Source organism: Pieris rapae, chromosome 21 (assembly GCF_905147795.1).
Source record: "Pieris rapae chromosome 21, ilPieRapa1.1, whole genome shotgun sequence".
Classification (NCBI taxonomy): domain Eukaryota; kingdom Metazoa; phylum Arthropoda; class Insecta; order Lepidoptera; family Pieridae; genus Pieris; species Pieris rapae.
The window spans coordinates 5,307,267-5,324,898 of record NC_059529.1 but is presented as its reverse complement, the minus strand read 5'-3'; the positions used below and the strand labels follow the sequence as shown (position 1 = coordinate 5,324,898).

Below are 17,632 nucleotides of genomic sequence, written 5' to 3'. Positions count from 1 at the left end.
GAAAATATACAAACAAAGCCAAAACAGATTACATTGATCAGCAAGATATATGAAACAGAAAACATAAGTACATCAATAGACAAAAATAAAAGAAATTTACTTTTGTTCATTACTCATATCTCTGTGATGCAATATATAGTTTTCTCTTTGTTTATATATGTATAAATCTATCTATATATAAATGTGTGGTATGTGTTGCTTCGTTAAGTTACTACAAAGTGAGGTGTGGTACCAGAAAAATATGATATTCTAACAAGATTTAATGTATAGGATGGACAGGCTGCGTTTTGTTTTGTATCTTTTGTTTATGACTCATCTTTCTATCTATGACACAATATATATCACTCCTTTGTTTATTTCTACATGCCGGGTCTGTTCTTCTTAAATTTTGAGTTTTAAAAGAATTCGTTTGAACTTAAAAAATATGATACATATTATATAAATCTAATATACTTAATCTGAAAACTTACAACGGTTAGATAAAACTTACATTGAATCAATTTTAGAACTAAAAACTTTCATCTATGTAATAAACTACTAAGATGCAAGAAACGAAGACGATTTCAAAAAGCCACTTCTCCCTAGTATCTTTACCCTGTTGCGTATCAATTTTGTTTAGCTCATAAGCCTCACAACTCGTAAAAAACAACTGAGAATAAAACAAATAATAATAAAAAAACCTGTTACGTAATAATAAATAAAGCATATTTCCACCATTATAAAAGGATTTATTATTAATATTTATAACTGTCATTAGCGGGTTAAGACATTTCATAACCGATACTAAACGGTTTGATAGTAGGAACAAAATATCACAACAAGGTGACTCAAAGCCACTACGAACTACGTAGCATCGATCTGTGACCACAAGTGAGAAAGTTTTTCAAGATGGCGGGGGGCTCATATTTTTTACTGTCGCAGTCAGGGTGAGCAGTGAAGCCTATCGCTACACCGCTCTCCACTCCTCTTAAAAGCGGAGGGATCAATGTGTGCTTGTAGGTGTCTGACTTGTAGCCGTGCGTAGCAGATTCTTAAGATTTAACGTATGAAAAGATTTTTAGACATAGTTTGTTGTTAGGTGGTTTTACCTCATATACAAGGCGTCTCAAAAGAAAGATTTCGTTTAGTTGACCGATTAAAAACATAATTAAGTCGTGTATCAAAAAAGTGTTTATTGGTTATTAAAGTACAGATTTTGGGAATTTATTTTTTAAAAATAATACCGTACAAATGTAGTTCGCGTTCGCAGCACGCACAAAATTACCTATGACGGCTCGGCAGGTGGATACAAAGATTTTAAGACACATTAAAAAAAATACAAACATACTAATTAAACTTCTATAATGCATATATAATACTTCAGCGATACTGCCAAAAAGCTCAAAAGTTCGTTGCCCGAATTTTAATGAACGTTCTTTTAAGGACAGGACTTATGATTGCAGTAAACTGGACTTAAACAATAACCATATTATAAAATGTGATGATTGTTTTTAGAAAGCTAATAAATTATACGTCCTCTTGCAATTTGATATGGAATATGCGTAGGTATCTTATTTATCTAAGGCTTTCAGGGTGATTTTTGACCTTCCTTAGGCAGGTTTCGTAATAATAATAAGTCGGATAATAAAAATAAAAAATCAGTGGCGCTTAAACCTAAATAATAATAATAATTAAACCTCATGCTCCATCTGTCCCTGTTTTGAGCATTTTTCTCCCAATCCTCTCCACCAACTTCCTTTAGCTCGTCAAGCGTGCAAGAGGGCCACCTCGCTTTCTTTTTCCTCAAATTTGTCAATCTAATCTAAGCAATTAGGTGATCAGCCTCCAGTGCCTAACACGTCGACATTTTGTGTCAATGACAAGCCGGTTTCCTCATGATATTTCGCCGTTCGAATGAATACTAAATGAGCACATAGACAGAAAGTACATTGGTGCACGGACGAGGATTGAACCTACGACTACAGGAATTGGATTCGCACGCTGAAGCCACTACGCCAACACTCCTTAGTGCGTTTATACATGATTATAACCAATTATTTAATATTGGTCAATCGTGTACTATTAACCCACAGAATTTTAGTATAAGCGAGCGTACATGGTGAATATCAAAAAGGCGGGTAGTTCCAATAGAAAGTGGATTTTGCATATTTGTTAATTTTATCTTGAAGCTTCAGGGTTAAACTCCAGAAAACAATTGTATCATTGCCACTGTTTATACATTCTATATTATAATACAATTTAACATAATCAAAATTACTAGAAAGTAGATAATATTATATCAACGAGAGTTAATATCCCCCAGATATTGTAACTGTGGTTTTACGGATGGCCAGCATATGGTCGCTACTGAACTTTCTAGCAAAAAGTAATTAAATATTCCGTAAATACAAATTTGGACATTTTCTGTATCTTTTTGAATAAATTTTTAAATTCTTTTAGTTAGATATGTTCAGGCTCTACAAATCTTGAGCCAAAAGAGTTTAAGCAAGCTATGATTGCTACTTAGTAAAAAAATACTATTGAAAGTTCGATTTCTCATTATACTAAATAATATAACTATGTTATCTTAAGTAGGTGAGAAAAATTCAATAAAAATATAAACACACATGCTTATTTTCTTAAATGTAAAATAATATTATCAAAACTTTTTCAATGAAGTATTTCCTAACCAATTCGAAATAGGGTCCTTAAATAAAAGAGCGTACCAATTCTTAAAAGGCCGGCAACGCACTCGCAAGCCCTCTGGCATTGATTGTGTCCATTGGTATCACTTAACATGAGGTGAGCCTCCTGGCCGTTTGCTATTAAAAAACTCAAATGATAAGGATGTTATCAATCATTATATTATTCCTCCACTACACATGTAGTTAGTAGAAGTGTTAGTTTAGTGGTTAAACCTAGGGTCCCGGCTTCGTATACCGGCTGTGTGAATTCCTTTCAAATTTCATAAACCAATGGTGCAAGCCAGCTAAGTGCTAAAACTTATTCACTCCTTGCGCAAACTAAAATCATCAAATCTCTACCGATACAAGATTTATTCCTTTAACTTCTACCATTTAACATCATGTACAACTCATATACAAGCCTCTACCAGTGTTCGTAAAGTACATAAATCCAGTTGAAATTAATTTTACATAGCCCGCGGCTTTTGACAACAAGCGGACCTAGACACGCGGCGTAAGTACACAATCATATTACCGCAAACAGCTTAGCTCTATACGATAACTTTTACTAACATGTTTATGAATCCATGAAGTATGGGAATTTAACTAATCAAGTTCTCTTTTGTCCTTTTAGACGTGATAGACAATATGTCAACACGTTTTTCATTTGTTTCTTCTGTTATCCATGCATTTTATGAATTGCGTTTGTGTTGGGGGGCAAACGGGCAAAAGGCTAAAAGCTAATAAGAATCAAGAATCACAATTAATGATAGATACCAAAATTTAATAAAACTTGTATAGTACTACATACTAAATACTTCAGTAGGCAGCTGGTTCCACAAAGTGGTGGTGCGCGGCAAAAAATGCCTTGAGAAGTTCGTTGTTGCAATGTACTTTATTGCTATTGATAGGAAAAAAAAGCAATTTGTAAGATGTGTATTAACCTAAAATATATTCCAATGTTATATTATATATCTGTAAATATATTCCAATATTATATATGTTGTGTATATGGGTTATGAGTCTGTATATATACCGCTAACTTTGTATTGCAATGGTATGTAACAATTGGCAGCGCCGAACATTCCTCCCGCGCGCAACAAAATATTGCTACCGAATTAATTTCCCATACCTTGACTAGATGCTAACATATACAACACCTCGAAATTGTATATATATGATCATTACGTGAAATAAAATATTTAATTATTATTTTTTATAAACACGACTTTTTATTGAAAATGTGATTTATATTTGTAATATTCTGTTTTGTTTCATGATCCTCACACCAACTATGCAAAAAACGTATAAAACGCGCTGCCTCTATTTAAAGCTTTGCTTTAGCTATCGTAGCTTATGATTAAAAGGAGTATTAAGAATATCCATATACACTCACACATACATACCCTCGCTGTGTGTATGTGAAAGTGTGATTGAGTGTGAGATTAATATTTGTTATCGATTTTCGTATATAATATGTACTCCATCGTTGACTATATCAATAGTACGAATTTTAATATAACGAAACAAATTAACAATAAAAAAAGTGTTGAAATCGGTATACTAACGCTAAATTCGAACCTGCATATACAACCAAATTAAGATGCTCTCAATTTAAACAAAAGCACTTAATATTGCATTTTGCATTGAAAAATGTAGAATTATCTTTTTCTCGTCGGGACCGAACAAAGGGCACGAACAAAAGCTGAAAACAATGGTCACAGTTTAATATGAGAGTCGGCCATTATTTGAGTATGGGAAGAACTGATGAAATTGAAATATTATTTAAACAAGCATTTCCCTCGTGAAGAGTCTTTAATAATTACCGGCCATGCGTGAGTTTATACGTTTTTGCGTTTTAATGATAATTGGCTTAATACGATCCAAATACGCTGGTATTTTATATATATGTTAACGTTGTGAAATAATATTCGCCGCCATTTTGGATTTGTCTTTGGTTAAACATGTTTAACATTCTAATTTTAAAAATAACAATACCGTCTTGATCGTTTATTTATTTTATAGACAATATCATTATAATAATTTCAGTGGCTGATTCTAATTGACCTTAGTAGCATGTATCCTAACAGTCTCAGATTTGATGACAACAAATTATTGCTTCACAGAAATTTTAGATTATAATGTAAGGTTATAATTTTTTTTTGACTCTTTTATAAACAATTTAAAATAAATTGTACTGTGGTATAGCTTTTCCAAGGTCAGCTTACTTCCTCTTTACTGGTTTTCGTAAGACCAGAGACTGTTCGGTTTTTCATAACGAAATCTTTTTAAGTTGTTCTATGAATTTAATTTAATAATAATGCTGTCTCAAAAATTTAACAATTCAAATATTTCATTTAAAAAAAATTTAGGGGTGGACTACCCTTAACATTTAGGGTGATGAAAAATAGATGTAGTCCGATTCTCGGACATACCCAATATGCACACAAAATTTCATAAGAATCGGTCAAGCCGTTTCGGAGGAGTTTAACAAAACACCGCGACATGAGAATTGTATATATTAGACTAATAAAAAAATTATACACGAGTAATATATCTACAGACCTATTATCAACTTCTTTAAATATAATTTATCAGATTGAAAAAAAATTTCACCTATAGGTGTTGTACGTATTGCTACGCGGATACATGGGAATCGTATAAAGCAGAAATAGGTATCCAATCAAAGGTGGAATGCCTCACTGCAATCAGGCTTTATTGCTTTAGTACGGATGCTTGTGCTTATTTTAACTTAGTTTTATGACAGATTTCATATTTTATAGTCTTTTGTTTTCCGTCTATATGTATATCTCACGACTGTAATTGCCAACAGAGATTTCATTCTAGAGTCTTTGAACCCCGCTGATCTCAAGGCTTTAACGAACTGATAAATGTCAACAGTACATTTGCCAATATTACAAAGTAGAATTATGCTTTAGTATTGAAACTTAATCTTTTGGTTCCCTTCAGCACATTTGTCAGTATCGCTTCATTAGCAATCTCCTACAAAAATCATATACACCAGATATTGTAAGTAATTTAAATACAGTACAAAATTCAGTGGCGATACATAGTAAGGTTGACTTTTTGAATTTAAGGCAAGCCGGTTTCCATACAATGTTTTCCTTCAACGTTCGAGCGAATGTTATATACGCACATCGAAATAGAGTCTATTGGTGCACAGCCGGGAATCGAACCTACCTAAGGCCTCAGGGGTGAGCATCGCACGCTGATGCCAACACTGTTCTAGTAAGTATTTTATGGTTCAGTTAAATTTCTGAAAATATTTATCATATTAACGGCAAACACCCCGCTAATAAACATAACCTAAACAACTATGTAACAATATAATTAGCTTGAAAAAACAAACTCATTTACAGTACAAGTATGTATACATAGATTAACGTGCTATGTAGATATATTAATAGGTATGTCTGTTGTATATAACTCTCAAACGTACGATGTAATGTGACAGAAAACCTTCCCTCGCGGTTTGTCAAACTCCCCTCGAATTGATAAAATGGCTCTGCCTCAAAAACGATAGAAAAATCTACAAAAGGCTGTTCCCTCAACGACACTCGACCTAAACGCTTTAACTATGTCCCAACCCCATACTCCAGGATTGCTCACTCCACTTGTCTCCGAAAAGCCGTGAATTTTTTATTGGATTTTCTGCCTAATTGTTGGGGCGGAAGAGTTAGCTTGCCACGCAACTGCCGAGATAATGATGGTGCTTCAGAAACGGTTTGGGTATTGCTTCTAATTGGCGCTGGTCCTCATGTAAAACTGTTGCACGCGCCACCCTTTATATACGCAATTTAACTGATCTTATAAAAATTAACTATGTAAAAGCCATTGGGCATTTAGAAAAGTCGTCTCTCGCTAAACTGCTGGGAAGCAATCGATTTATAAGTATTTTTTTATTTTACATTTGCAATCGTATTCTTGGAAATAGCCCAAACGTAAACCTTATAGAGTTATGTAAACTATGCATAACTCTATAATGAGCTCTCAGGTGAGCCTCCTGCCCGTTTGCCCCCCGTTCTTTAAAAAAAACTCTCTGCCTGACACAAGTCGTATAATTATTGGTCGTTTGTTACATTCAAAGCCCTCGTTAAAAGTAAATTAATCAATAAAGCTTTTTATAAATATGACGAATACTTAAATGATCCTAATCCTTGGGATTGATTTGGTATAGTTCAAACAATTTGAATTAAAAATTTGGCGATTGAAAAGAGTGGCGGAAAGTTGCCAGTTCTTCTTGCCGCTCTACCCCCTTGACTTGCGAGTTGTAAATCTACAATTAATTTAATTTTTTTGACGTTCATAAGTGTTCTTGCTTACCTATATGAATAAATATATTTTGAGTTTGAGTTTACTTTGTGTCTTTCCACAGCATTGATAATTACGAACTTTAAATTAAACCTAATTTACAAATTAATACATTAAACGTCCGTAAATGCAAAATAATTATTGGCATCGAGTTCATATCTATGTGGCAATATCTTTTAACTTATGTTACATAATATCAGATATAATACTAGCTAACATTGATATTTTTTATATATTATATATTTTTATTAAAAAATATTTAATACGGCTGTCAGAGTACAATTTATTACGTCTCGGGGTCTTCATTTTAATTAGTCGCCGTGACGAATTATGTAAAAGAAAGGTTTGCACAAACATTTATTAATAAAGTCTTTATTATTGTTATTATTAATAACGTCAATAAAAATTTCCTTTTATCTCAAAAGAGCTTAAAAAATTTAACCACAATAGACACTTTATACAGTTTATAAAATATTACACTTATTTTATATTTTAGTTTTTTCTTCTTAATTGAGTTGCCTGGAATAGATCGCTTGTTAGCGATAAGGCCGCCCGTCGCATACTTAATAATTTGTTTCTTTGTTTTAATTTCAATGTAACGAATTTTAAATAAATTATGTACATATTATTATTAATGCCTTAACAAGTTATAATGTATAAAAGATAAGGCAGGGAATGCATGACGCAAATATGAAGTGCTTCGAAAATTTAAATCATATGATTTTATATAAAATGTAATTAACACACGTAACAGTTTTTAACACTAAATTTGGCTTATCTATTGCGTTAATATAAGAATCCCTTTCTAATGACTTCGTTAATAAATAAAATCATTAATCATATGATTCATATATTGTAACTGTACTGCACGCCTGCTAAGGACGAAAGGTTTAAAGTGCGGTGGCAGCCTTACAATCCTGTTTGTAAGGCCTCATATCCATATTTTTCCTGCCTAAGATCAAGTCCGCCCTGTATAAGACAGTTTTATCGTCAACGCGTGCCCTACACTGCATTCCGGTTGCCGCGACCCGAGCCGTTTTACGACCAACATTAATGACACATGGTAAAGACCGGGAAGAGAATTGACGACCTCACCGACCGCAACTTTTATATGACGATTTAGAAAGAGACAGAGTTATGTGTGCTACACGTACAAATCAACTTGGCACCTGTTTGGCGAAGTCACACTCACTCCACATACTCACTTTTACCATCACACAAAAATAAAATAAAATACGTTTATTTTGTAACATAAGATCATCTAGGTATCACTTATTCCACGTCAATCAATTCGAACCTGTAGGCATCCCTACTCATCGGCAAAGAAGACAGAGGGTGTAGGCCGAGAGAAAAAGCCGGCGTAAAAAAACTCTCGGTACTCTTTTAAAAAAGCAAATCATCAAACAATATTTAAAACAAATATATCAAATTAATTAGAGAACAAACACGAGAACGAACACAGTCTAGTTACCACTTGGATAATTTTTGTTTGTTTGTTTCCTTTTGTAAATTTTTGAACGCTTTTGTAGTAAAATGTATATTTTAGTATATCTATTTGTTATTATATATAATTTATGTTATCTATAGGATTACTACAGAATAAATAAATAAATTACATGCACGGATCAACTTAGCACCTGATTTGATGTCTAGTTAACTTCTGCATGTAGACATTTGCCTCCAGAGGTTATGTAATTAATATGAATGATAATTTTCTGTATCAAATGATTGCTATTAAACCAGTGGCGTTGCAACTCTGCGAAGACCATACATTTCTTTATTTTTCGTAATTACTGTACATAGTGTTTGTCAGACACACGCCGTCGACTTTTATAGAACATGTCAGATTCCTCACTTATCTCCACGAGTGTTAAGTGCGGAAAAAAATAGAAAAGTCTAGTCCCAGCCGAGACTCGAACATGCGATCTCAAGGTTAAGGGTTGCACTATCAACACACAGTTCTTGATTTTAATAATAGGTAATATAAACTTCATTCAACAAGTAAAATAAAAGAAAGGTACTAAAGAGAGTGCCTACGTCTGCCATAACGATAAGTACATATTTGAATCATGTAATATTAGCAATGTCGCCGTGAAAAGTCGGACTATGGTATACAATATTGTAATAATAAAAGATTTATTAGTTTTTAATTTCAGATTATTTGATACACACTTTAATATTAATTATCTAATCACTATACAGATTTTGCTTTACAACGAATTTACGTATATGTATATCTAATACGTATTTGATTTCAAGTAGGTTGTGAAAGAATATATTTAATCAGTCCCGGAATTATGAAATTGAATAGTATAAATTATATATTTAATTATATACGTAAAGACCGAAACAGAGAAGAATGGATCTCCTTAGATGAGGCCTATGTCAAATGACAAGCTGTATAATAAAATCAACCGGCTTGCCTATTAATTATTAGCATTATTTTTTTTTATTTTTTGTGATTACTTTTTTAGTATTTCACACTTTTATGTACCTAATATGTAAATACCACTATAAAGGCTTAATTGTTATTATTATTATATAAATTATTAAAAATAAAAACAAAAATAAAAAGTCATTCACAGAACCTGGTTCAATAATATTAGAGAAGAGCTTTATTTGTAGAGCTTCAGTGAACTTTCCTATACAAAACTTTAAACGTACCTACCTATTTGTATTTTGTGGCAGAAAAATAATTTCATGCTTTGAAGTTCAGACTTAGGATAGGCCAACAAACAATAGCCCATGGGTAAAACATTATTTTTATAGATATTGAATCGTTCTATAATACAAGATTTTTGTTCTATCATCAAACAGACAGATTTTTTCTGAATACCACCAAGGATCTTTCACACCTTAGTATGCAATATTATTGGATTTCCATTGGCATATGTTAGTGAGCGATGATGCAGCTTTCTAATAGTAAAATAATTTTTAAAATCGATCTAGTAGTGTTTGTATGAAAACATTACATACAAAAACAAAAATGTGTAATCTTTATAATATTTGTTAGATAAGATAGATAAAACTATTGTATCTGGCTTTTTATCGTATAAATTAATCGCAAAATAATACCAGCTATTTATCTTTTATCTAAATGTAATAGAAGTTCACCGGAAATAAGATATATCGTACACTATACTATATTATATACATTTATTATCGAAGATTATGTAAATAAATCCTTTTTATTATTTTTCGAGTACCGAGTAGCTTCCAGCAAGTATGGCAAGAGTTAAAATAAAATAAATCAGTGGCGCTACAACCTTTTTAGGTCCTGGCCTCAGATTTCTGAATCTGTTTCATGATCATTTTTAAATCTAATAGGCATGTAGGTGATCAGCCTCCAGTGCCTGACACACGTCGTTGACTTTTTGGGTCATCATGTCGGTTTTCTCACCATATTTTCCTTCACCGTTTGAGCAAATGTTAAATGCGCACATAGAAAGAAAGGTGCAAAGCCCAGGATCGAAGCTACGACCTCAGCTATGGGAGTCGCACGCTGAAGCCACTAGGCTAACATTGCTCATGGCAAGAGTTACCTGTGTATATTTACTTGGAAATGTGTTATGGTGAAAAAAGGAAAGAAAATGGTTAAGCAGAGGTCTAAGGGTAAATTTCTATGTCAGGAAAATGCTTTAAATTATAGAGAATATGAATTTCAATATAATATGATGCTAATGAATTTAATACTATAAAATTAACGCCTTTGAGAGAGCCTACGTCTGGGTATACTCACGGGGCGTGACTTTTTAAAACTAATCCGACCTTGTTTTCATGATAATAATTGCTTTATCAATAAAATTGAAACCGTTTAAAAAAAAGAGTGTGTGTATTTATGTACCCGCGATAGAAGTTATACTTCTTTGGCGTATCGAAAATAACTAAAATGCAGTAGTGATTAAGGATAAATAATAAAATTAAACAAAAAGATTTTATTTAAATAAACTATCACCGTCGTATATGAAATTGATTTATAAACACCAAAATAATATTTATTTATTCACACTGTTTAATTGCACTGTTAACTGGTAAAACACGAGTTCTAAATATTAAATTACTAGAATATACAACTTGAACATAGTTATCGATTTTCATTCCACCTATACCTAACTCTACGATGTAGAATTGAGGTTTCGATGTGCGCGCGCATCGTAAAATTCACTCTCATCATTTTTCTCCATCGTGTCAAAAAAAGTATAATATAACTTCAAAAAATTAAAACTGTTTATTAAAAAATGCTTTAAATGTAATACACAGTGAACAGAGACGGCGTGCGTGCCAACATGCGCCACTAACAAAGGTTCCATTTAGTGGGCAACTTCATTCTGTTAATTTTATGTCACGGTGTGCGCGCATCGTAAAATTTCACTCTCATCAATTTTTATAACGCGCCTAAAGAAGTATAACTTCAATAAATATAATTATCGTAATTTTAATTGTTTTAAGGAAAATCTTATCCTTCGCCACTTTGATAAGTTGTCTGATAAAACTAGTTGTCATATTTATTTGTCACGTATGTCTTTTTATTCCCTATTTTGATTGTCATCTGTGTTGATCATCCAAGCTTTTTTCATCCCAGAGTCGTCTATTTTATCTAATGACAGATTAATAATTACTTATCTAAAGAACTAGTACTAATTATTTACTCGGGTAGAAAACTAGTATAATGTAGTGAAGACTCCTTACTTGGATATTGGTAGATTTATTGATTTTTGTATTTTTAATGATGAAGGCAAGCGATACCTGCTAGAATCACATATTCCTGACTTCATGGGTTTTTCCTAAACGATTTTTACTAAATGATAACATATCAATATTTGTGATTTTATTTAAAATCTATTTGTACTATCTACATTATCAGTGATATTAAAACAAATTGACATTGTCATAGTGATATTTGAGTCGGTGTCTAAAGTGTAACATCTAAATGGTACATGATAATCTTCGGTTTATCAAAATGATAGTCAGAGAGAGAGAGAGATTCATTACGTTAAGTATGCTTTGCAAACATAGCTGATCGAAAACAAAATATATTCACGCATTCTAAGGAAGATTAAAATCCGGCTTGTTATAATAATTAGTTATGTAACACATCAAATTAATGTAATTTTGTTAATTTTTGATTCTGAAATGGATTACTTGGCTCGCAATAAAATATATCGTGCAAAATTCAAACAATGAAGTTATTTAAATCGTGTATCGATCTCAAAATGGATACATAAACTCCTCAATTTTACCAAATATTTTTTTTCCATTTGCCGTACTTTAAGAAACGAAAACAAATAATGGAAGGAAACAATGTACCTACGTTTTTGGAGTTTGGCAACCTTTTCTCCTCTCTCCATAACTTTTGAGATTTTGTTACAACTTAGTGGTAACTCTAGTTAGGCAGGCGCCTAGAAGTACTGGAAAGGTCACAGCTGTAGCACACAGTGTATTACCATCGCAATAAGCAGGTGCCTTAAGAGTACTTGATGATTGAGTACGATATTTATTTTATAAATATGACATATAATTTTATTAAAATTTACTTCTGTAAATATGACAAATAATTCAGATATTTAGGACCACTTAGCACTTATAGCTTCATTTTTATTTGTACGGAAGTAGAAATCAATTAAACATGTTTTTCCAATAAAATGCTAACAATGATTTTTATTGGTTCAAATCAAATCAAAAGCTTCTAACGCGTGTACATAACACACACACACACATTTTTTTTAAGAAAAAGTAGTTTTAGTGTTGCATCTAATGGAACAAAAGCCGTATAAGGTTGAGGAATTTATGAGTATTTGTGTGTGCGTCTGTATATGAGAGTGTGTATGATAGTTGTTATAAGCGTGCGCTGTGTGTTTTATAATTATATAACTTAACAGCTACTGTAGCCTAACCTTTATGTTTTTAAAACTTAGTTTAAAATTAGTCTAAACATACCTTTATGATTCAAAAACACAACACGCACTTTAAAATTATAATTGTAACTAAAATATCACAGGTGAATCCACTATCAATAAGATAATATATAGATATATGAGATAAAAGATAAGACATAAGGATAATTTCGGCGTATACCTGAGGTTTATCCTTCAAATAGATATAAGAAACACAAAAAGCGTTATCATTGTGATTAAACAACACATGTACTTATAAATATCTTAATATATATATATTTCTTGTGTGCGTGTGTATGTGACTGAACTCCTCCTAAACGACTGGACCGATTTAGACGAAATTTTTTGTGTGTGTTCAAGGGGATCTGGGAATGGTTTAGATTCACAATTTTGTCCGCTGGACAATGTTTTTTTAATTTATTTTCAATTTATTAGTTGTTGTTGATTTTGGAATGTTTTACATTGGATCCGACAGACGGCGCTACCATCGGAGTGTCAAATTTTAAATAATATTCGAATTTTAATTTTAGTCTGTCCCGAAATTTAAAAAAAGTTTTGTTATCATTGTGTTATATCGTGTGTGACCATGTGCTGGATCGATAGATATTGTCATAACATTTGAATAATAATTTTCATCAAAATGGCTTATTAAAAATTGAAATTTTGAAATTAAAGACGTGTAGACAGGACAACGTCTGTCGGATCCGCTAGTATCTTATAATTATGGTGATGTTGTAATGTAATAAAACTGTATATAGAAAAGAATAGTGTATGGAGAAAGACAAAACTAAATTTGTCGACACGAACTGTCATTTTTTTATTTTTTTTTATAGAACAAATGCAAACTGCAAACTACAAACGGGCAGGAGGCTCACCTGATGTTAAGTGATACCGCCGCCCATGGACACTGCCAGAGGGCTTGTGAGTGCGTTGCCGGCCTTTAAAGAATTGGTACGCTCTTTTCTTGAAGGACCCTAAGTCGAATTGGTTCGGAAATATTTCAGTGGACAGTTGGTTCCTCAAAGTGATGGTGCCCGGCAAAAACTATCCGAACAACTCCTCTGAACACTCTCCATGTTAAATGCGGTAGAAGATGCAGAGTGACCCCACATCTCCACGCAACGCCAAAGGATCAAGTATACATGACAATTCTGTTAAGTCATTTCGACTAAGCCCCTTGGCGAATGATCGTGCGGAAACCGGCATTACACCCAAAAAGACGTCGTGTGCACAGCAAGCTGCTTACTATACAATTATTCCCAGTGACTGGCAGGTCAACCTTATTTGTTCAAATGTTTGGACAGATTTTCCGAAGAATCAGGCTACTGGAGCAAACGAACTGGGGTCAGCGAAATAGGGTGGCTTTCTAGTGGGTAGGCAGGTACTGGTACGAATGGATGCAGAGAGAATCGGGCGTACTGAAATTTATTGCAGCATTTGACGTGTACTGGCTGAAAAGACGAGCGTGCAGAATAATTTAAGTGGACCTCAGGCCTGTCCAATATATATTTTTGAAGTTATACATCTTTCGGCGCGTTATTAATAATTGATGAGAGTGAAATTTTACGACGCGCGCGCACCGTGACACAAAATTAACAGAAGGTCTAGGTGGCATGAAAATCGATAACTATGTTCAAGTTGTATATTCTAGTAATTTTATATTTAGAACTCGTGTTTCGTAACAGTACAATTAAACAGTGTGAATAAATAAATATTATTTTGGTGTTTTTAAATCAATTTCATATACGACGGTTATAGTATTTACTAATAAAATCTTTTTGATTAATTTTATTATTTATCGGAGGCCTTATTAGATTTAAAGCTGAAATGATAATAAATGTAACAAACAGAAATCCTTGAGTTTTTTAATATAACTATTTAAATTTAATTAGGTATCGGAAAAAACTATAGCTAGAAATACAAAAAAACTATTGATTTTATACATACCAGCTTCATTTTCAACAGCGTTTGCTTCGCCATCTTCGCCTTTGCCTGTAATTAAAGACCATTTTGTTTTAAATAAAACAGTTATTTTAAAAATCAATAAAAGGTAACCAAAGCCAGGACTGATGTTAGACAATAACATCTTCCAGAAAGAAACCACGGCAATCCTACTTTTTTATTCTCATTACCAATATGATTTATATCAGCCGTCGACCGTTAGCCAAGTCGCATTTGCCCTAATAATCTATCAAAACATCTTGACTATACAGCTTAGCTCGAACACCTTTGCCGCCCACTTATCAAATAGTCAAGGCACGCGACAGGAGTCACAAACAAAAGCAATGCACTACAAACCATCATTACGAAAACGAAGAAAAAGACGCGGGCCAGCTGCCTTCCTACTTCCTCTTTATACAAAACGCTGTAATACAAGATGTCTGCATTGTATTTGAACCTCATTCATTACGGCACTCATTTTTGGCGCGTGTTCTTATCTGTAACTACGCATTTGTCTTGCGCGTGCCGCTCTATGATAAACCAGTTTTGGATTAGGGTGAACGGTAATTTCATGTCATACGCGGCGGAAACGTCTTGGTTATAAATACTATTTGTATAAAGTTTGAGCTCAAATATGGTTTGATTACAGGCGAGTGCCTATTAAATAATTGCAATAATCTTAATCTTTAATTTACAGTGTGCGTAATAAAAAAAATACATTTATTATGGAAAATAAGATCATCAAGGTATCACTTATCCCACGTCATCAGATTTGAACCTGTAGGCAAAGAAGAGGGTGTAGGCCGAGAGAAAAACCCGGCGTAAAGAACTCTCAGTAGGTACTCTTTTAAAAAGCAAATCATCAAAGAATACTTATTTTAAAACAAATATAGCAAATTAATTAGTAACCTGCCCAGCACTAGCCCCAGGCTCTTTTATCAACTAGATAATAATCGCTAACTTTTTTAATATGGTACAGATGGCTGGCATTGATTTGATAGTAAACGTGCTTGTTCATACGATATATAAAAATTGTTGTACCTACGACTCGACAAAACGAAAAACAAATCTGACAATTCTATAGCATTGTAACTCTTCGTTTGTAATTTTTAGAAAGAAAAAGAAAAGACTATCTAGGATACGTACGGACTACGGCAAAAAAATGTTTACCTACAAAGGCGCACGGATATATAATAAACTTCCCACAAATCTTAAAAATATTACTCACACAATTCATTCAAATCAAAGAAGAGAAATGAAGTCTTAAAACCTAAAGACAACTTATACATAATGAAAAAGGATGTTTATTTTTAAAAAGTGCACTACCCTCTATACTAGGATTCCCTGTGTCAGCTAGTCTCTTGCATTTTAAATATTAACGAAATTTATTTATACTTGGGTATGTGGACTCATTTTCCGCAACTAGACGCAAATTTGGTCCGTTTTGCGTAAATAATTAAAGTACTGTAGTATGTATTGTTGCACAATAAACTTTCCGTTTTGGCATTGGTTGAAATTAATATTGTAAGTTAATATTGTATGTGATAATATTTATTCCTTATATAATTAATTTTACCCCGCAGTTTCACGTTGGAAAATGGACCTAATATTTGTATATTTAAGACCGTATCTCTGAGGTCATAATTAGTCATCTTCACAAGTCAAACTAGTGTAAAAAATAGGCAGTAAATCTATAACGGTAAGCTAGAGGTCTTTTAGAAGATTTAAATAACAAAAATTTCTCCATTCATGATTTTATATCTATGCCCGTCGAAATCCTTGTTTGAACAACTTTCTTTTCCATTCGGCTGGCATTTTAAAACTAACAAAGTCATCAGTATAAGATTATTCTATCGAAATTTTTCAATTCACATAAAGTTTTGTATGACAATATATGCGGACAGCTAAATAAAATAATAACATTCCTCTCATAGGAATTACCAACTTTTTACGAATATTAAAAATAATAATTAGTAGCGATAGCTCATATCAATTTAATATAATAAAACGTTACATAATATAATTCGCTGATATGTTATCATATAATCAGGAAATACCTTTATTGGGAACTTTTATAAAAGATTTTATGTATAACTAACTGAAATTCAAACTTTATTCATATAGGTAAACAAGTACACTTATAAAGTCAGATAAGGAGGGTTAATATATAAATTTACATTTACTACCAGTTCGTAAGTCAAAGGCGGGTAAGAAGAATAAAGGCATAGCGACAAACCAGGCCGGCAACGTACTCGCGAGCCCTCTGGCATTGTGTCCGTATTGCCTCCTGTTACATAAAAAACCATTTCTAGTTCTATCTTTGTCAAAAGTCAGTCTTTCTTGCTATTTTTATCATGTCATCAGTCAACCTTCTTTATGACCTGCCCACTCTTTTTTTCTTTTTGGGGAAAGTTGAAAATCTCCGGAAAAAAAAATTTAAGAATAGAATTAGCACTTCCAGCTTTTGCGACAGCAACACAAAACAGCTATATAATGGTGTATCTTAATTTTTACCGCCGTGTTTGTAGCGCTGAAGACAAAGAAACGACTAGCACAAGAAGCGAAGTAACAGAGTGCACAATAGGTACTTGGATGACGAGAACAGTATTTAATACATCGATAAACAACAAAACTACTTAATTCATATAGAAATATGTTCAATTCTATTTTATTATTGTAAGCCTTAATGGCGGTTTGGCAGAACCACTTAGCAACCGAGTTTATTAGAAACCCGTCTCAAGATGGCACGCCATCTGCCGGGGGCGGTAGTCTTCCGTTGCATTGTGGATTGCGCACGCGTCG

The 17,632-nt window shown here is 32.9% G+C and overlaps 1 protein-coding gene across 3 annotated transcripts in view; it reads right to left on the bottom strand.

Annotated features, from left to right (window-relative positions):
- LOC111003498 (histone-lysine N-methyltransferase PRDM16) overlaps positions 1-17,632 on the bottom strand; it is a 114,696-nt gene that overhangs the window by 53,846 nt on the left and 43,218 nt on the right. For 2 of the 3 annotated variants that reach the window (XM_045632876.1, XM_045632877.1), the window contains exon 2: positions 14,837-14,881. In XM_045632876.1, coding sequence (XP_045488832.1) covers positions 14,837-14,881 — 45 coding nt within the window. Of the gene's footprint in view, positions 1-12,932; positions 12,973-14,836; positions 14,882-17,632 lie in introns of those variants that run through there. The other variant, XM_045632878.1, reaches the window with a different exon arrangement.